Source organism: Mytilus californianus, unplaced genomic scaffold (assembly GCF_021869535.1).
Source record: "Mytilus californianus isolate M0D057914Y unplaced genomic scaffold, xbMytCali1.0.p SCAF_20, whole genome shotgun sequence".
Lineage (NCBI taxonomy): Eukaryota > Metazoa > Mollusca > Bivalvia > Mytilida > Mytilidae > Mytilus > Mytilus californianus.
In genome coordinates this window covers 2,892,855-2,915,212 of record NW_026262669.1, presented here as the reverse complement: position 1 = coordinate 2,915,212, position 22,358 = coordinate 2,892,855, and the positions used below count along the sequence as shown (strand labels likewise).

General features: G+C 32.1%; 2 protein-coding genes across 14 annotated transcripts in view; both read right to left on the bottom strand.

Annotated features, from left to right (window-relative positions):
• Positions 1–22,358, bottom strand: part of LOC127731700 (uncharacterized) — a 220,832-nt gene that overhangs the window by 19,794 nt on the left and 178,680 nt on the right. The gene's annotated exons all lie outside the window — the stretch shown is intronic.
• LOC127731702 (uncharacterized) lies at positions 1,849–4,709 on the bottom strand. Its single transcript, XM_052240511.1, has 3 exons — positions 4,458–4,709; positions 2,741–3,110; positions 1,849–1,918 (listed from the first exon to the last, which is right to left on the bottom strand). The coding sequence occupies exons 1-2, from the start codon at positions 4,678–4,680 to the stop codon at positions 2,752–2,754; spliced, it is 582 nt and encodes a 193-aa protein (XP_052096471.1). The 5' UTR covers positions 4,681–4,709; the 3' UTR covers positions 1,849–1,918; positions 2,741–2,751.

Below are 22,358 nucleotides of genomic sequence, written 5' to 3'. Positions count from 1 at the left end.
TTAATAATTGCCAAAGTGAAATATACCAACCTATAGATTTATTTAGTTCTCGAATACAAACGGAGGCTCACTACAAAATTGTTAGTTGCTTGTATTACTATTACATATATCTTAAAGCTACTGGTTGTTACACCAAAGTCTGATCCATATATCATTTTGAACAATATAATATGTTTAAACTAAAACCAAATTCTACCGCAATCAGATCAAAACACAACTGATATGCGGGTTAAGTAAGAAGGCAAAATATTTAAATTGCATTTTAACTCTAAAGGAAATATTCATATATACAATATATGTATATTTCGAAAATATTTATATCATTAGAAATAGTATTTGTACCATTGTAAGTATGCACTTTCAATATATTTGAGGCAAGTTTTGTAGTGAGTCATCACCGATGATATTAGTTTGAATCCTGTTTGATTTTAATAATTAAAGATTGATTGTTTTCTGAAAAAAACCCAGGTCAGATGTTTTCTTCTACGACAGCTTTGTTCTATTCAAAATGCATGCCACTGCATTTTTCGTATTCTAATTCAACTTAAGCTCGATACATACACTAATCGGTAGCTTATTTACTAGTCGGTAAATTCTGATGTATTTAGCACTGAGATAATTTGTACTAACTCATTTCTTATAACATCAACTACGTTTTTATTATTATTACTGATTTTGTTTTGAAAATGGATAATGGAATATATGAAATTAAAACAACATTGATGATTTGTTCAAAGGGAGCAACAGAAACAAAAAACACTTAAAACATTAAACAATATCACCACAAAATTACCAATACAACCTATAGCCTTACAACGCTAAAGTATGCGTTCTAGTAATATGTCGACAGACAACACTTTGAATAATTCGTTTGACTTTCAAACAAAAAACATGCGCACAACTAGCCAAGTCCCATGTCCAGGGGTTTGTGTTTTGAAACGACGTGGAAGTTGTTGGTTGTAAGATATGTGGCCTAAATAAAGGTGACAGTTACTTACCGATGTTTAAAACTTTTTGATCGACGAGGAAGAGACATAGTATGATAATGAGCAAGAAGAAATTTTCTTTTAATCATCATTCTACAAGCTTTATTATATTATGTGCATGTATTGTTTGCTTAACTCCTCCAGTTTGTATAATAAGCCAGTATTACCTATGTAAAATACCTTTTTGTGCTTCATTGTTACATATTTGTTTGTTTTTATAGGGATTACGATTAGAGCACAATGTTGACTGCTGTATCCCTATTTTTGACATATTTACCTATTGTGTCTGTTTGTTTTGTTCACACATTGATGTCAATATAATGGTATTTGATGCAACTGTCATACAAGTGAGAGGTTTTGCTGGCTGTAAAAATAGGTTTGATCCACCAGTTTCTAGATAAGAAATTTCTGTACCAAGTCAGGATTATGACAGTTGTTGTTCATTCGTTTTATGTGTTTGAGCTTTTGATTTAGGCATTTGATTATGAACTTTCCGTTTTGAATTTTCCGCGGAGTTCAGTATTTTTGTGATTTTACTTTTTTGTATACAACATTTTACTATACGCACTAACATGACGAAACACAAACTAGTATAAGTCTATATTTTCCCTAGAAAGTAAACGCCTTAGCTCGATAAACTAACTTCCAGCTAAGGAGGATGTGATTTTCTTTTTGCAGCATAACATATCACCCTAGGTTGGTTTGTCAAGTCTGTAAAATTTTGTTGTCTATTTTCGTTTTGTTGACTTTTCCTATGACGGACAACACTTTCAAAATGTAGAGGTCAAATTAACAGAATAATAATTATACACCCAACACACAGCATGTGATTGTTAACAAAAATAAACATGGAAATCGGTTGGTAATTATATTTATAAATCACTACTAATAACAAACATATCACAACAGGTAGTCTTTGTGTTCTTGAGTATCTATAATGAGAAAATACACTAATTAATATGTTTAATGTTTTATTGGAGTCCCACATGTATGTGACACAACAAGTTTTTTTTTTCTAGCAGTTTAGTTGATGTGTTGTAAATTAGACCCTTAGTTATCTTTCCTAATATTGTTCTGACGATAACGACTTATGGGTTAAAAAATTTTGTTTCTAATTAGATATATTTATGTAACTGTTACTAAAACATTTAAAAGCCCTGCAACTATCAAATACAAAGAAAAAAAAAAATAGGTCATATACAATCTGATAGTCTATCATGTCTATTGTATGTCAGAATGTAGACGTTATTATGCTAGAGCCTAATTCTGCACTGGATTTATTTAAACAACACAAAGACCACATACTTACTTAACGTAATTATTTGATATAGATACAAATCAGAAAACCCTTGATTGTCCCCTTGAAAATGATGTCCCTCCTAATAATCAACGGAAAAAAGCATTGCTCAGGTTTTCTTGAATTAAATATAGGGCAGGATGTACACACTATCGATAATACAGGTGAAATTAACCCTTTGAACAGTGCCAATTTTATAATAGGTTTCATGTTAAAAGCATATCTTTTAATTGGAATTGCACACAAACTTCTATGTTGTGCCAAGGCAAAACAAGAATCATTCAGAATTTGTACAACAATTATATACCTCGAACGTCTTAGTGTGAAAGCTTATACATGACAAGAAAAAAAAAAACGTTTGTCGGAGTATGTACGATTAGCGATGTACATCCACTTGTAATACAGATGGAATACTTAATTACATAGATCATATATAGCAAAAAATATATAAACTTACATTTCAAATACTTAATAATATCCTCCTTTACCAATTGGTCCACTGACAACATTGCTGCCTCCTCCAATGGCACTGACAGGTCCTGTGACAACACCACCAATTGGACCTCCAATACCACCGATTGGACCAAGAAGTCCACTACCACCTCCTAAAATACCACTCACTCCACCGATAATACCTCCACCACCAATGATACCAGCACCTCCTAAGGAAGCACCGTAATTCTGGTTGGTAACCCACCATGGCAATAAGGAACAACAAGTATTCAAACTACCAGGAAGGAGAGGTGCCAAGTTACAGTTCTTGTTGAATTTGATCTGTCCTGGAGCACATTTCAAACTGCATGTGCACCATGGTTGACCTCCAAGTCCTGTCAATAAATCAATTCAGAAATTTATTGTTTGATGTTAATTATATTTTGTAAATGTACTGAAGCAATAATACTCGATGCAATAGTATACCTCTAAAAGCGATTTTGGGATTCACATTTGAATTTCTTGATTAATCAGAATCAGAAACATTCAGAAGGAAACATTCGAAATCCAGATATGTGTATATCCAATACAATGTTAGGATCTATGACCAAGATGGATTCAATCCTATAGCAAAAGAGTTAGGTTCGATCAGGCCCTACAGCACCCCTCATTTCTCGCTACAATTTAGATGTATTGACCAATATAACAGTCATTCATAGCTAATACACAAACTACATAGAAAGTCTGTCTTTTTTGTTGAAAAATTACGTTTTTTTTTTATGACGTCAACAAATTGCAGTCAGTATGTTTTTCCATTGAAATTCATTAAACACGTTTGCAATCATTACTAAAACAGGCAATATAGAGCGCATGCGTTCACGAAAGAGAGGCGAAGGATTCCAAAGGAACATTCAAAAATAAACAACACAAGCCCAACCAAAAACTGGGGGTGATATCTGGTGTTGCGGATGGGTAAGTAGATCCTGCTCATTGTAGCACCCATCGTGTTGCTCATGTTCGTAACAATACGGTAATAAGTCTAAATTTGGTAGGTCAAATTCGAAAAAAGTGACGGTTTTGCATTTTCGACACATATATCGTTTTCAATAATATGTGTTATAAAATTTTACACTAGAATATTTAGTTTTCTTATGACTAAATGATATTGAAATTACGACAACTTTGTAAAATTTAGCTACACCTCTATTTGTTGGCCTGTTAGGGTGTAAACATCGAGCCATTGGATAACATTTTGTATAGACCTATTCGTCAACTTAAAAGATTTCTTCTATCGTGAATCATTGAACCTTATGATGGGGTGAAATGTGGCCCGTATCGAACTTACTCCTTTTATTTCGGGTCAATGCAGTTTGATTCTTAGATTCTCTAAAACATTCCTCTAATCTATAAAACATGACAATGACCCGATGATTCCAAAAGAGATTAACAGGCCATCACGCTTTTAGCCTTGCTGGTAATTTATCTAAAATTGCACTTGGTGCATATTGTGCGACATATGTTTTTTTCGGGATTTATTGACGTTCATCAGGACGTCTACCTTCATACAAGGCATATAAATATTTAAAAATGCATTTTTTTTTATTGATTTCTTTTTAATTAAAGTATTATTATAAAATCTCATACACGTGTTACAACTCAAATATTTTAAAGATATTGTTAAAGTTTTTTTTCATAGAGTATTCTTGTTTCGGCGTCAAAATAAATGGTCAATTAAAGATTACCTGTATTTATTCCTCCGATCACTCCACCTAATCCACCAGTGTTTAGCAGAAGTCCTCCACCACTGACAATTCCACCAGCTCCACCAATAACTCCACCACCTCCAATAAGTGCTCCACCATTGACAACTCCACTACTACCAAGTCCTCCTAACAATGAACTTGCTTTGCAAGACGCCGAAACGTATCCGACTATTGAAACTAAAAGTAGAGTCAACATTGACATGGTTTTACTTGATCTGTTGAAGATGTGAAGTAATATTCGGATCGGTATGTCTTTTTATACTGCTTTTATCGTAAGACACGTAATACATAGCTTAGGGAAAAAAACAGTGGTATGATATATTATGAAATAGAAGAGTTTTTTAATTGTGGTTTAAAGGTGTTAAGTTCATTCGTATGTTGAGCAGTTTTTGTTGTTGTTGGACAAAGTCCGACACAGAGCATGCAGCTATCACGAACATTAAAGATGACTTTATTAGATCAATGAATAATACCATATTTTGCTGATATAAGCAAGTTGTAAACGAGAAAAGTATTAACCTGTCACTATTGCATCAGATTATATGTTTTATGAAAAGACATTTCTTTATAATTTATACATTAATTTGAAAAAAAAAGAGATTGATACAAACGTACCATATCTTTAAGTCTGGGATCTTAATATGAAGAAGGAAGAATTTAAAGCGCAGAAATTACATCGCCCAAATATTATACGAGCGTCACTAATGAGTCTTATGTAGACGAAACGCGCGTCTGGCGCAAAAATAAAATTTCAATCCTGGTATCTATGATGAGTTTATTCACTTTATCAATAGATTATATAAAAAATAAAGGGTACTTGATACAGATTTTATACAAATACTTGACATTCGTCCAACTATTATAAGAACTTAAAAAAAAGTTTTACAAACATTTTTCGTTTTTTAAAATTGATGAAATCATTAGGTCGTCCATCATTTGGAATTGACTTACCTTCACAAAAAGGTTGTTTTTAAACAAAATTTTGCAACTTTTTTATTTTACAGAAGTTGACATATAACGCCAAACAAAGTTCGACTCTTTACTTCCTTATTCCTCAGTGATTACATTACTTTAACTAGTCCTAAACAATTACAAATGGTGCAATTGAAATAGCTCCATTATCTAACACGTTTATATTACATACATGTTCAATTATTAGATAGTTTATAAATACCAAAGTATGGTATCTATGATGAGCTATACAATAGAGCACTTAAACATATCATTTTTAAGTTATTATTTGTGATTATAGAGATAGTTAATCAAAATACTCAAAAGAAATATATAAACTGTAAAAAAAAAAAAAGGAAGACAATATATAACTGTATATAAATCCGTGTTTACTGTTCCTGCTTTCTGTGCTGGATTACACCAGCAAAGTGTTTGTTAACATGACATATATCCGTGATAACGGTGTTTCATGTACTAGAGTGTTTGAAAGATTTATCATTTAACGTCTGCGGTTATTTAGTGTTAACAATAATTATTAAACATTGTCATCATACATCAATCTCGAAGTAATTTTGTAGAATTTGATGATCAGCCCAAGACAGCTTTAACATTTGAAATATTTACTTTAGAACTAAAGAGCAATGATTTGTTCAACATATTTACAGTTTTTTAACATTTTTTCAATATCTTAGTTGAAGAAATATCTGGTATCTTTGTTTAAAAAAACATCATGCAAAGTTTGTCTTGGATTCATACTTCATATGATGAAGACATAATCTTTCAATCAGTTTAATTGAAGTCTGGAGCTGGCATGTCAGTTAACTGCTAGTAGTCTGTTGTTATTTATGTATTATTGTCATTTTGTTTATTTTCTTTGGTTACATCTTCTGACATCAGATTCGGACTTCTCTTGAACTGAATTTTAATGTGCGTATTGTTATGCGTTTACTTTTCTACATTGGCTAGAGGTATAGGGGAAGGGTTGAGATCTCATAAACATGTTTAACCCCGCCGCATTTTGCGCCTGTCCCAAGTCAGAAACCTCTAGCCTTTGTTAGTCTTGTATTATTTTTAATTTTAGTTTCTTGTGTACAATTTGGAGTTTAGTATGGCGTTCATTATCACTGAACTAGTATATATATTTGTTTAGGGGCCAGCTGAAGGACGCCTCCGGGTGCGGGAATTTCTCGCTGCATTGAAGACCTGTTGGTGACCTTCTGCTGTTGTCTGTTCTATGGTCGGGTTGTTGTCTCTTTGACGCATTCCCCATTTCCATTCTCAATTTTATTTAGGGACCTTTTTTTCATTTATCTTTTTCAGCACTACTTTAAAATCCTTGGTTTTACACATGCTTGCTCTACGTTCCTGATGAATGTCAAGGAAGAAAATATGTTAAAAGGCATGCAATGTCTAAACTACTTTTTTCTACATTGGAATTGAAATTTTCGAAAAAAAAAAAAGACCATAACATATCATTTATTATAGTGTCATTAACTGGCTGTTTCTGTATTGACCCTGTTATAGATTCGAGGTTAGCTGTATTTGACCCGAGACTCGAAAAGTCACGAAGAATCACGAAATGCGCTTCAGACGCATTTACTTAATAAAGGGATTATAGTGTGTTTACTTCTAGAAGATTTCGAATTAGACATAGTTTGTGGATATCTGTATATTATTTGGGAATGTATGTGTGTATGCGACTTGTACATTTTAACTTAACATATATGGTGGACACCTGTATTTTGTTTATGCATACGTCTATTTCTATAACGACAGATAGTCGTTTAAGGTAGATTTCAGGGTGCTTTAACCTGATTTTTTTTAATGTTATTGTTATAAAATATAACATCCTAATAAAAACACACACTTTAACAAACCACATAGAAGCAAAGGAAACTATGATCAACTTACACATTTTTGCATTTCCCAATTCCTTTATTGGCATTTCGGTATTACATGATTCAGCTAAATTTGTCTATTGTTAAAGGCCTGAATCTTATAAGATCATGTTTTGTTTTCAATAAAATACAATAAAGCATAAACAATGATGAAGCTTATATATTTATTGACAACATGCGAGCAATTCGTCATCGTCTTACCATAAATTAACAATTTAAGATAAACATGATGGTAATTTTGACGTTTTTATGTTTTTTTTTATTGATAACAAAAGCAATTTTACAAATGTATGTATAATCAAAAATAAGTATAACAATAGAGCGATCTAGGAGATAAGCAGATGGTATAGAATCCTCGAAATACAAGAAACCCTAAATATGAATTCACTGTACCAAGTCATTGTTGAATATCTGACTGAAAATAAATTAAACATTTCTAGATTGAAATTATACAATAAATATTATGTATATTGTTGCAACAAAACAAAAAACATTGTATTGCAGTGAAAAAAAACTAAGACAGATAAGTGTAGTTTTTGTGTCCAAGAAAAAGATTATGCACACTATTTTCTTTGTTGTTCATATTTGACTAGAATTTTTATTAGATGAATCAGCTGTTTTTTCACTGGATAATATGTTGTTAAAAGACCAAAGATAGTCAAAATACAAAAAAATAAAAAAAAAATAAAATAAAATAAAAACTAAACTTATGTTAATTGCTGATCTTGTTTTAATTATCTCAGTTAGTTTTAATCAAGAAAATACTAAATTTGGATGCAAAAGGGTTATTAGTTTTACAAAATGGCATTAAAAAGTAGACAAAATGAGTACAGTATAAACAACCTTCGGGAGCTGGGACAGATTATCAAGTTATGTAAATATCCTTTAAATTTTCTTCTTGCCTAGAATAGGGCTTCTTTGATCAATATTGGGATGACACTGTATTGCCATAAAGCAGGTGTTTTCTCCAACAATGTTCTGAAATAAGTGAAAATCAAATGTTTGTGACGCTGACATGGAGGACAGATAGTGATCCCTTTGTTGTGTATGGTTGCGTATTCGACGAAATTACAATATTAAGATTTCATCTAGAATGTAACCATAACATGTCCAGCAACTGAAGACATATATTAAAAAAGACATGTATTCCCGTTTGAATGGTTTTACACTAGTAATTTTGGGGGCCCTTTATAGCTTACTGTTCGGTGTGAGCCAAGGCTCCGTGTTGAAGACCGTACTGTGACCTATAATGGTTTACTTTTATAAATTTTGACTTGGATGGAGAGTTGTCTCATTGACACTCATACCACATCTTCTTATATCTATGTAGCATGCAGTTTTCCTACTGCTACCAGAGAAAAAACAAAAATACGTAGAATTGTAATTAAAACTCATTTGATACCAACATATAAAACAACAAATATACACATATCGATTGTTAAACTGTGGTGCAGTCATTGTCGTTGTAATAGTTATATAATTATTCAGGCTGTTTGCTCACTGTTCATATACTATTATCTGAATACTCGTTTTTAGTCATGAATGTATGTGTCGGCTTACAGGAAGTCAAAGGTTGAAGGTTGACAGATCGGAAAAGTGCGTTCACATTACTAGTCATCAATATTGAGCTATATGTAAAATATCAAATCATTTTGCAGAACAAGTGTCAAGAATAGTGTGATGAAAGAATTCAAATCTCAAAGCAAACAGGAGATAGAAGGTCCTTGCTAGGGAAGAATCAATATTTCAAGAAATATGGTCACCTCAATTTGTTTTTATCTGAATAATTTTGAGATACAAGCAAACAACTTCTGTACCGCTTCTATATTCTATTTCCAAGAAATAACTGATGACCATGCTGTTTTATATACATACTCATAGACACAATGTGCAATCAAGATACCCAATGAGTGATTATGTCTATGTTTGGTATCATTCAAATCAGAAGAATAGGCATATTATTTGTCAGGTATAAACTATTTATTTGTATGACCTCTCGAATTTTTCAGGATTTGAATAGTGTACACCATATGCACGTTTCGTCTACACAAGACTCATCAGTGACGCTCGAATCAAAGCAGTTAGAACGCAAAATACAGTACGAAGTTGATGAGCATTTAGAACCAAACATTTCAAAAGGTTGAGCCAAATACAGACTAGGTTGTCTATTCCATGGCAAGTCAATTCTTAGTATTTAACAAAAATCAATGTTTTGTTAACAGTTGATTTATAATGACCGTATTAATGATGATGCATAACACGCAAATGTCGACTATTGGTCGGTTGATACCCTTGGGTAGGATATCTCCAAGAGCAGTGGCATCGACCCAGTGGTTGTAAATATATTTAGCATATGTTCTGTATGTTAGCTTTTATAGTATAATTCTAATTTTGTGTACTCTTGTGTTTATATTTTACTTAATTTGTACTTTATCACGGAATGTGTATCTGTCATTATGCCTTACAATACTGCACTAGATAATATTAAACACATGAACTTTAACCAGTTTTTTTAGTTGGTGTCGTTTTTAAATTTAATTGTATCTGGGTTTGTATATTTAATTCAGTGATGTTGTATATATATGATGTATATATATAAAAGTGTGTGCTGCTGGATCCAAATCATTGTAAGGTTAACCAATTATGTCTGTTTGGGATTCTCGCACAATGTTGTCAATATAACTGACCTTTACACATTTACTCATTAGTGAGAGGTAAAGTTTGCATATGGTTTAACCCACACTTCTCTTTGAGAAAATGTCTGTATTAAGTCAGAAATATGCCAGTTGATCTCCAGTCTTTGCTATGGTCGTTTTGTTGTGTACTTTTATATGAAATTCCATTTTTGAATTTACCTTGGAGTTCGGTATATTTTTTATTATGTGGTTTACTAATACCTTTTGTAAATGAACATTCACCTAAGTAAAAATACCACTGTAATAGCATACACGTATTATGAGTACACAACCTATATTAGCAAACAGAACATAATGGCATATAAATGATATTCTGGTCAAACTGTTTACTGGTATATGTTTGTATTGTTTCAGTTGTTCAGAGAAGTAACACATACCGTTAATATTTATTAAAATGTTTAAAAGTATCTATCTTTGTCAAATCACAAATGATTTAAATCATTGGTTCATTTAGAGTCATTTATTTTAGCATATCATTCTTAAATATATTTCAGAATGCAATTACGCATTTCCAACAAGCGCCTTTTTTTACTATGAATATATATGCACTTCTCCATAAGGTAAGCACGACCCATATTTTTAATTACAGGAAATGTTCATATTCAAGTTTTTATTATTTTTGAATAAGAGTCAATCGTGTTAACATTGGTTAAATACAACGAAATCGTGCGCGCTATACACATTTATAAAGGGTATTTATACTTTTACTTTAGAAATAACATGTCAAAGTTACAATACAAATTTGTATTTGTTCGTCGTTTTCACTAATTTCAAATACTGATACAATTGTTAACTTTGCAGAGACCAATCAAGTATTCATTTAACAATTCGGTAATATGACAGTTGTTTTCAATTCGTTCGAATGTTTGAGCTTTTGATTTTTTCATTTGTTAAAGGACTTTCCGTTTTGAATGTTCCATTGAGTTCAATATTTTTGTTATTCTTTTTACTGCAACTTATGTTTGGTACGTTTGCCAATAAAGTGTCATTAACTTGTTTCAAGTTTTTTTTATAAGTTAAAATCATTCGATGGTTTGCATTCTACTCGTTAGATTGCTGATAAAGTATGTTTTATTTTCTTTTACTTCATGTCTGACGAAGAAATTCAAAGTTCGCCTGAACGTACATCTGGAATAAGTCATTATAGATGTAAAGTTGATAGTCTCACACAAAATCCTACAGCTGGTGAGTTTTCGTTGTTTACCAAGCATTTAGACATCGTTTTAGACAAAACAGAAGAAGGAGATCTTATGAGAACGCTACATGGAAAAAAAAAGAGTTATCGGAAATTTTACAGGACAAGAAACAAGGTAAAAAAAATAACAGGAAAAGAGAGAAACAACATAAAAAGTGAAGTTGCAGAAAAGGCGAAAACTTATAGTACAGTAACATTTTTTAGATATATGTTAATGTTAAAAGAAATTCAAAACCGGGTGCATCAGAGCTACATAAGACACAACATAACACGTTTTAAGTGACTAGCAGTTACTCAGACAAAACAGAAGTTCTTGATGATAATTTAGCAGTGTTTTCACTTTTAAAAATGGTAAAAATATGCCAGTAATGGATCATATAGATTACATCCAGCCATCTAGAGGCGAATTATGTATTTCAAAAGAAGTCAGTAAATTGTTACAACGTTTAAAAATAACCAAATTACCTGGTTCAGATACAGTTCATCTAAATCTCTATATTAGCCTCTGTTTTGGACAAACCTCTATGCATGATCGGTAATAGTTCATTTGTATGTACCGGAGGATTAGAAAATTGCATTAATCACTGCTTTTTTTAAGATGGGTGATATACAAATCAGCATCTATCTATCGTGCAGTTAGTCTCACAAGCATCCAGTGTAAAATTATGGAGAAACTTATCTGTAAAAGAATTATTGGGCACACGAAGACATTTTTCAGCAACCAAGGCTTTACGGTTGTAGATCATATTCACACACAGTAAAGAAAAATGCAATTCTTTATTTTTGGATGAAAACCAAAGGAACATATTACAAACCTACAATGTCCTGCTTTGGAAGTATCATGGGGGTATATGTAGAGTTTCCAAGTGAATTGTCAATACCTCATTCATTTATCGAGCAGTTTATGTTGTTTGGACCTATATCCCGAGGACAACAACATATGTGTCATAGACATGATAGAGGTAGGACAGGTGCTTTCCATTTTTTTCTTTACATGGTGTAGCATGTGTATTCATGGACCTATTCAGTTTTTTGTCTCCTTTATTCTGGTTTGTATCAACGACTTCACATCCTTTATTCATTCCAAAACAGTATTTACGTATTCTTTCTCATGTATATTCAAATGATTGGTATTATCCTCAACGGAATCCATTAGTATTTAAAAGTGTGTTTCTTACTGATGGATTGAGTCTCACAATATTTCGGTGCTTGGTTAATTCTTTTCACAGATAAGTGTTATTGACAATACTTAGGTCACCAGTAATAACCTTGCCAGTCGAATTATATATGAATGGGGAACTAGCATACATGCCATCTAGACGTTAAGACCTGAACATGTATTATTGATATCCTGCACTACGTGTATGTAATTGAAATATAAGTTGCAACTGGTTTGGCATAGGTTTACAAAATGATAGTTACAGATTAGTGTTTAAATAAGGATGTTCTGATTTATGGTAAATGATATTGCCCTTATTCTTGTCATCAAGACTTTTGTTGGCAAATAAATTTTTTGGAAAGGATCTGTTTTTCTTTTAATCGTTGCAAATGCGAACTGGTTTGAAAAGTCTGTGACTGGCAATATCCGTATAGCTGTAGTTTGTATTGGTTTGATTAGGGGTTTGTAACAGTGGTTTCTAAACACCAGATGTACATAGAGTGGCGTTTTGAAAAGCAGTATTAAATGAAACTTCGTGCAAATGTGATGGATATCCAACAGCTTTTGTATAAATGGCAGAAGGTCCAAATATCAAAATTAACTGGTGATGGAACGATCAAAGCCGCATATTTGAAAGCGTAGAATGCATAAGAACTGAAATAGTTTGAAACAAACTGGTGAAGGCTAATAGGGGATAATTGTCCATGCTACTTTTTTCCACATTGATTAGATCTAAATATTGTACGTGCATATCTAGAGGTAGAACTTAATACTTTAAAACTTAGTTTTCTTTTGATAATTATAACAAAAGTTATACTAAGTTATTATTGTATGTATTATGTGCCTACGTCTATTGATCTTCATTATTAATAAGTATACTTAATCAATTGACTACCAAGTTTTACTTTGAACACATTTTCAAAGAAATGTAATTTTATACTTTCCTCACTTAGTTCTATGTTGAGTTCAAACCTAAGCAAAAGACACTAGATTTTAACAGGAAGTGCTTTCTTTAAAAAGTACAACAGATAAAACAATTTGTTTTTTACCCATGACATAAGAGATGTTGAGGTAAAATAACACATCCAGATGATAAATGTGAGTGTGTACAAGCACAGAAATGGAAGTTGGTGTGTAACTATCTTTATTTTACATCTTTATTAATTTTCATACATTTCATGTTAGGTCTTGCGGTCATAAATATTTCAAGTACTATTGTCGTATTCAGACTCAGAAATAATCCATTCAAATTACTAGATTTGGTGTTTGCAGCACTATTTGTGTATTCAAAGTACTGAGTCAAATTGTATGACCGTAGCTTATGCCTTTTTCGTGTTGTTGTTACCTAAAACGAGATATTACGCCAATTAAAATGTTACAAATTATTCTCAGAAAATCTGTATTAATTATCTTAAACTACGTAAGGCATCCATAGAAAGGTTCATTTATATTTGTGGCATTACACATGTTTTTCTTTCAACATTTAACATGTTCAATTAGATTTATCATTAGTTATACCCTTAGCTGTCTTAACCTGATTTTGTACTGACTATTAAGATTAACATGTGTATAGTTTGCATATTTGTTAACGTGACTACGTTATTTTTTCTATAATCCTGATTTATCATCTTGTCACAAAAAAACCTTTAAACCATTTAGAAGTCATATAACTACCATTAATTCCATATAAAGCCAGGGAGCCCAGGATCTATGCCATGTATATTCAAATGTATAGTGTATTATGTGTCACCCTTCAGACATTATAATACTGCTATCTGTAATTTTTGCACCGGAAGAGATGTGATTTGACAGTAAAAAAATCCAAGAAGGTCATTTGATATATTATGAAAAAAGTACAAGTTTGAAATTGTGGTTAAGAAATGTAGCTAAAAACATATAATGATTAAGCGTATTTGTTTTTGAACAACGTCCGATACGGATCACGCAACTATCACTTACTTTACAGATGACTATATCAGGTCAACGCATACAGAAATAATTTGCAGATGTAAGCCATTTGTTAAAGGACAGTCCTGTTATTTAAACTATTGCATCAGATTATATTTTTGTTATACAAAAAAAATATTCTTTGTATTTTAGAATATGTCAGTTTTATATTACACATTCATGTACAAGTTCCAAATTGTTTTAAATTGTCATATTCAATCTTTATTTGACCAATGAAGAACTTTAAACGTATCAACAAGTACATCGTCTCTGTGACGGTATATCAACAAACGCGCTTCAGATGGATCTAATAAATAAATGATTATGTTTTGTTTTATTTGAGAACAATTTGAACTAGACATAACGTGTAGACACCCATCTACTGTTAATATTGTATATGTGTATCTAATATGCCCTTTTGTTACATTTGTCATTGAATGCCATACTCGTTTTATTGATTAAATAACTCATCAGATTGTTTTTTTTAATTTTGTATTCAATCTTTTTAAGTTTGCGCTGACAGTCTCACTAGATTAACTAAACAAAGTAACTCATCTGCATTCTTATGAAAAAGTTGGTCTCGGCCTATAGCATTTTTTATATTAATAAAGACAAGATTAGTTGAAGATAATCAACAAAGGGTTTAGGGAAAAAACAAAACAAAACAAAAAACGTTCGTTTTCAAACTGTACTGATTTTAATACAAGTGATATTGATCTCGGCCGATAGAAATTTGTCATATCAAAAAGTAAAATAACAAAAATACCGAACTCCAAGAAAATTTCAAATCGAAAATTCCTTTATCAAACGGCAAAATTAAAAGCTCAAACACATTAAACGAAAGATAAACAACTGTCATATTCCTGACTTTGAAAAGGCATTTTCTCGTGTAGAAAATGGTGAATTAAACCTGGTTTTAAAACCAGCTAAACCTCTCACCCGCATGACAGTCGCATACAATTTCATTATATTGAAAATCATTGTGACCAGAACTAACAGATATAATAGGTAAACATGTCAAAAAATGTGGTACAGCAGTAAACATATGTGTTATAATCTTAATCACAATAAAACAAATAACTATACCAACATAGAAAAACAAAACCGCATATAGACACTCTAAAAAGTACATCAGGAAAAATGAAATATGAGTTCGAATATTCCTTAAGTATGTTTTGTCTCTCTTTAAATATAAATCAAAGGATACAATAGTTTCGTAGAACAGCGATTGTAATGTTAATAAGACTATCAAAATCCGTGTTTTTGACTTCATCGCTTTGTCGTCACTTGTTTTTTGTTTTTTTTTGTCTTTCATGTTTGCTTATGTACTTGATTCAAAAATGGAGTATGGCAATTAAGAGGAAAAACACCTTATTTGTTAAGATATGAAACAATGCACAGACGGGACAAAAAAGATAACAAAAAGTTGCTGAGTTTTTATATCACAGTGTTTAGCAAGGCATTTTAAAAGAGAAGCCAAACGATGCCGAATCTTAAAACAAAATATTCGTCTTAAGAAGCTCCTGTAGTATGGAGCCTCACATAAATAAAGAAACAAGTCGGCTAGAAGAGGAACACAGTAGGTTCCCACTAATTGCAATGCCAATTGTTTGTTGGGAAATGAAGTCCTCCAAAAGTAACAAATATGTTGTCAATCAAGAAGTCATACATTTTGACAATGTCTGTTTAAGTTAAATTTTTATTTAAAGCAGAGTGAATTTTAACAAGTATGATGTATCCCTCCCTAAGACAAGATACTTGTATTGACGTTGTCCACATAAAAAAGAAGGAACAATTCTATCAATCTGTCATTTAATTTGGAATGGGAAATACTTACGCCTGCATACGGAGTATATATCTCCCAATTGATACGATATTCCCGGGTTTGTGTTTCCTATCATGATTTCCTTGATAGAGGATTGCTGCTCACAAGGAAGCTATTAAACCAAGAGTTCCAAATGATGAAGTTGAAGTCATCCTTTCGTAAATTTTACGGACGCCATCACGAGTTGGTTGACCGTTATGAAATAACCGTTTCACAGATGATATCGGATATGTTCCTTATGTCGTAACTACAATACCCTCCCTTATCACGAATGTGACTTTCCGAATTAGACTATTTACCTGATTTGTAATAACATTAGCAACACGACGGGTGCCACATGTGGAGCAGGATCTACTTACCCTTCCGGATCACCTGAGATCATCCCCCGGTTTTTGGTGGGGTTCGTGTTGCTTAGACTTTGGTTTTCTATGTAGTGTCATCTGTACTATTATTTGTCTGTTTGTCTTTTAATTTTTGGCCATGGCGTTGTCAGTTTGTTTTCGATCTATGAGTTTGACTGTCCCCTCTGGTATCTTTTGTCCCTCTTTTATCTAAAATGAAGAAAAGTCAATTATTTTAAACTATAACAAGATGAGTATCTTGGATTCCATTTCGACGGGTGCACAAAAATGGATCAGCAACCAGACAGTATTTTGGAAGCTGTCAAAAGAATTCAAGACACCCGTAACAAAACTGTCCATTGTTTTTTACTTAGAGCTGATGTAGGTTTCTATAATTCTGATATAATTTGTCCCAAAAGTAGTTACCCACACTGTAAAAATATTATTGAGAAAGTGCAGGTGGGATTTTTTTAATTTTCATTTATTGTCTAAAACAAATGCACTACGAAATAACTATGTTCTCGGGCCATGCTTGAATGTTTTCTCCTACCTAGATAAAAGTTGTTGTAATTGTGATTTTCTTCTTGAAATATAATTTTAGAGTACTTACAATATTTATTACACGATACATAAAAACTAAAGAAACAAGTCCATTCTTAATATATATATATTTTTTTTGTAGCTGATTCCATGCTAGAAAATGAAGCAGTCTACAAATGATTTGTAGTAAATAAAGATGCCAATCGCTTGGAACATAACATAACATAAGCAACACGACGGATGCCACATGTGAGCAGGATCTGCTTATCCTTCCGGAGCACCTGAGATCACCCCCAGTTTTTGGTGGGGTTCGTGTTGCTTAGTCTTTAGTTTTCTATGTTGTGTCATCTGTACTATTATTTGTCTGTTTGTCTTTTTATTTTTGTCCATGGCGTTGTCAGTTTGTTTTCGATCTATGAGTTTGACTGTCCCTCTGGTATCTTTCGTCCCTCTTTTATCTAAAATGAAGAAAGGTCAATTATTTTATCACTATAACAAGATGAGTATCTTGGATTCCATTTCGATGGGTGCAATTGAAATAATAGAAAATGGATCAGCAACCAGACAGTTTTTATAATATATATGATCACTCTGTGATTAGGTTAGGAATCGCAATTTGAAATCCTACTTGTCTTACTAATAAGACAATGATTATCTTCACACCGCAATTTCTGTTTCAGACAAATCGTACATCATCTGTTGATTATAAACTAAGTCTTGTATCTTTGGTAAGTTTAAACATTGCACTAATCATTAAGAAATAGAGCACTTGAACATATCATTTTAAACTTATCATAAAATAACTAAAGCACAATATCAAAGAGAAATAATCAAATTGTAAACAATAGCAAGAAAATCTTTAACAGTAGACACATACATTTTTACTGTTTCGGTTTTCTGTTTTGGATTACATCAGCAAAGTGTGCGTGACAATAACATATATTTGTGTTATAGATTGTTTAAAAAAAATGATTAATCATTTAATGTCTGAGGTAAGTAAGTGAAAACCATGTTTATTAAACATTGTCATCATATATCAATGTCGAAGTAAATTTTTACGATTCAATGATCAGCCCACGGCAGCATTAGTTTATAAAAGATTAAATTCATCAACGTAAACAAATTATAAATTTTTCAACACATGTGCGGTCTAGGACAAATGTTTTGGCATCTTATTTTAAGGACTACCTGATATCTTTGTTTCAAACATCATCTTGCAAAGTTTGCACAAGATTGATTTAGCTAATATGAACGGCCCTTTTCGTCAAATATCTCAGTACTTTAACGTCCTTGGTTTTCCAAATTTGTGCTCTAATTGTCCATGATGAAGGTCAATCAGGAAAATATGACCTATTTAACTATATTGTTTTGTGAATTTTTATCAATTAGCTCTGATTTCCGTATTTTATGCATTCATGGCTTTCTAGTGTTAAGTTTGAGACTTCTTGATGAAGATTAATCCACAAAATTGCTTTGGACACTCTAAATTCATAATGTGTTTATTTATTTTACTAGCACTGACCAGATACTTCTGTAGAATGTAACTCTCCGGAGTATAATTAGATATGTAGTCAATACTTTGGCAGAATTAATAACGTGTTCGTATATTTAACTCCCTTTTCTTATGTTTAATAGGTTGTAAGAAACAACTTCCTCAGGTAAAATTAACCTAACAAAGATTTGGTTTTTCTGTGTTTGTCTTTTTCAGCATCTACCTTAAAACATTTTGCGTATTTACGTACCAATAGCTTCGAAACGTTTAGGTTGTCCTCCTATGATGGTGGTAAATCAACAAACGCGTAAAACATTAGAATGATTTTAACATGTTTAATTTGTATTATTCTAGAAGATTAAGAATTAAACATAGTGTGTAGATTCCCGTATGTTGTTGAGGCCTGTATCTGTGTATGAGACCTGTACATTTTAATCTTGACATACTTGGCGGACACCTGTATATTGCGGCTTGTCTCTGTGTATACAAATTGTACCTTTAGAACTTGTCACAATTATTGGACCAAGGTATATTGATGAGGCCTGTATCTATGTATGTAAGGTGTATTTTTGTTACTTATGTCATTTCAATGTCGTTCCATTTACTGATATCCATATGTCATTGTATTAGTTTAAGAAATAATTAGATCGCGAAACATTCTTTAAAAGGACATTACACTAGCCTTCAAATTGTACCGTTTTTGATATTAATGATATCGACCTCGGAACATAACTATATTTCATAATACATAACATCAGAAAATCGGATTTTTATAATTTCAACAACATAACAATGGCTGTTCCACAGGTTATAGATAATGCATATGTTAGGGTATTCCTGTTGCATAACACACCGAAGGGTGTCAGGATTAATCAACAGAAAACCCGACCGTAAGGAGGTCTTTTGTCGGCCATTCTGACACCACGAGGTGTGTTATAGGACAAGAAACACCTTCAAATATGCATTATTTGACTTATATACCGTCAAAAAATATTATTTTCTGCAAATATTTGTAGGAATTATATCCTATTTTATCAATCATTTTTAAGTGAGATATTCTTTTCTTCAGCATTTAGGTATAAACACCCAAACGGTTCATTTTTAGTGTGTAATAAAACTCATTAATTAATCTAGATATGAACGTTAGAAATCACTGTCCAATTACAATATAAATGTCACTTTGTAAGTATTTTATCATATACGCTACATAAATGGGTGCTATATTGTTTTCTCTTGTTTCACCACAATTTAATCACGGAAAAGCAGATTATTCTTTCTACAATTTTTACCGAATTTTTCAGAATAAATCTTTTCTCGCTTATACCTGGCAATACAATTTGTTCTTTAAAACATTGAAAATCAGTATCAAATTTTATACCCCCTTCTTTTTAAGATTTATCTAAAACATGAATATTTGTCATCTAATAGAGTAAATGGTATTTATTTCAGCCTAATAAACAGAGGAAAAGATTATTTATGCACAAACCTTATGTTCAAGATAGACATTTGGAGTGTGAAACCCCAATTGGCAACAACAAACGAATAAAATGTGTATGTACTCTGCATTTTGCATTTCGATTATGGTAACTACGGACCTGATGCAGGTCATTATGTAATGCCTTAAGCACATTTCATTGAAACTTGGTATCGTCCAGGTTGATTCTTTAAAAAAAAATCACCTGTCGTTCTGAATGTAAAAAACTCCATACAGGTATATAAGACTACTTTATTCTCTGGTTTACACTTTTAATTAGAGTATGCCAAAATTGGAAAAACAACCCTATACTACAATGTTTAATTGTTATAGATTAACTGAAGCCTGATACGCATACTAAAACCGAACATTAACTGCATCCGATTCTTCGGCACGTAAATAGTTAGATACTAATTCTACGTTTGAATAACATCCAAGAACGTGTTCGTGATCATTACTGAAATTTGTAATAGTGGCATGTTTAGTACTTGAGTATTTTAACAGAAAGAATACACGAGTGATCACCAATTGACTGCGGTCAGTAAGTTTGAATCATCAATGATATATTGGCTGCAGACTGTACGTTTAAATGATCAATAAAGCATTGATTGCGGTCTGTAAGTTGGAATCATCATTGACTACGGTCTGTAAGTTTGAATCATCAATGACACATTGACTGTGGTCTGTATGTGAGAATCATGAATGACACATTGACTACGGTCGTTACGTTTGAATCAGCAATGACACATTGCGTCTGGTCTGTAAGTTTGAATAATCGATGACACATTGGACATAAGTATGTGTGTACTAAAATAAATAAACAGGAAAACATAATAGCCATCTTCTGATCTTATTAAGTTTATTTGACAATCACTTTTGTACATACAAAAACTCGTAGACATGAGTTCCTATTATTTGCTGAACTGAATACAAATCATACGGATAATGAATTTAAGAGTATTTTATTTCACAATATATCATCGATACGCTAGTCATGTTTGAATAAAACAACAGTTTTGAATAGCTAACTAGGATTTCATATTTTCAAATAAAATGTTTTAGAAAGAATATATCACTCAAGTATTAGTCCGATCTTTTTATAATACGAAAAACGGAAAAACTTATAATTCTTATCTCCAAAAGATGATAAATGTTGCCAAATGCGTTTGCAACGTCTTAACATGTGTTCTAGTAATTGTGAAGAAAAAATGACACTTCATATGACTGTTTCGACCTTCTAACAAAGATATAAGAACTAATTCAACCAAATGTGAACTTTTTTCAAAAATCCGTATCCAGTGGTTGTTGTGTCGTGTTTACATAAAAGTAAAAGAACACAAATACCAAACTCCAAGGAAAATTCAAAACGGAAAGTCCTTTGTCAAATGGCAAAATCAAAGCTCAAACACATCAAACGAATGGAAAACAAGATGAAAGTTAAAATGATCCTCATTGTTAGACTATTAGCATACGATACAATTTAATAACCAGTTTCTTTTGAATAATGATTTAGCATGATGTATTCGTCCCTAAGATACTTGTATTTACGTTGTCTTTCTTTTTTGATGAAACAAAGCGGAACAACTCCATTGACTTAACATTTAGTTTGGAATGATGCATACTTATCTAAAGTGAATTAAAATCAAATGTTTTAAAACTATAACAAGATCAATATCTAGGATGTCCTCCTTTGAAAGTGACATGGCGGTATATGTAGAGTTTTAAAGGGAGCTTAATACCTAATTCGTTTATCAAGCAGTTTATGTTATGTGGTTTACACACAAAAACTATATTGTTTGGGAATTAATCTTCGGTCACAGCAACATATGTGTAATGGAGGTAGAACAGGTGCGTTGCAATATTCAAGTCTATACAGATTGATATATCATGTATATTCATAGGCCCGTTCGTTTCATTAAGTATTATTTGTATCATCGAAATAACAGCCTTAAACCATTTGTAAAGGTATCAACGTATTCGTTCTCTAGTGAAACCGTTTAGTTGATGGAGGTTTATCCGTGGAATTTCAATTATTTCTTCTGTTATGAACTTTATGTAGAATATATATATTATTCAAAATATTCTGTTTTATCCTGCGGAGCAGTATCTGCCTACCCTTCCGGAGCTCCTGAATCAGCCCCAGTTTTTGGTGGGATTCGTGTTGCTCAGTCTTTAGTTTTGTGTTTTGTGTTTTGTGTGCTATTGTGTGTCTTTTGGTCTTGTTCATTTTAGCCATGGCATTGTCAGAGTATTTTACACTTATGAGTTTGAATGTCCCTCTGGTATCTTTCGCCTCTCTTGACCTGGTGATACCACCTGGAAGTTACAGTCCATCAGGTTTTAAAACTTCCTGATAAATTAA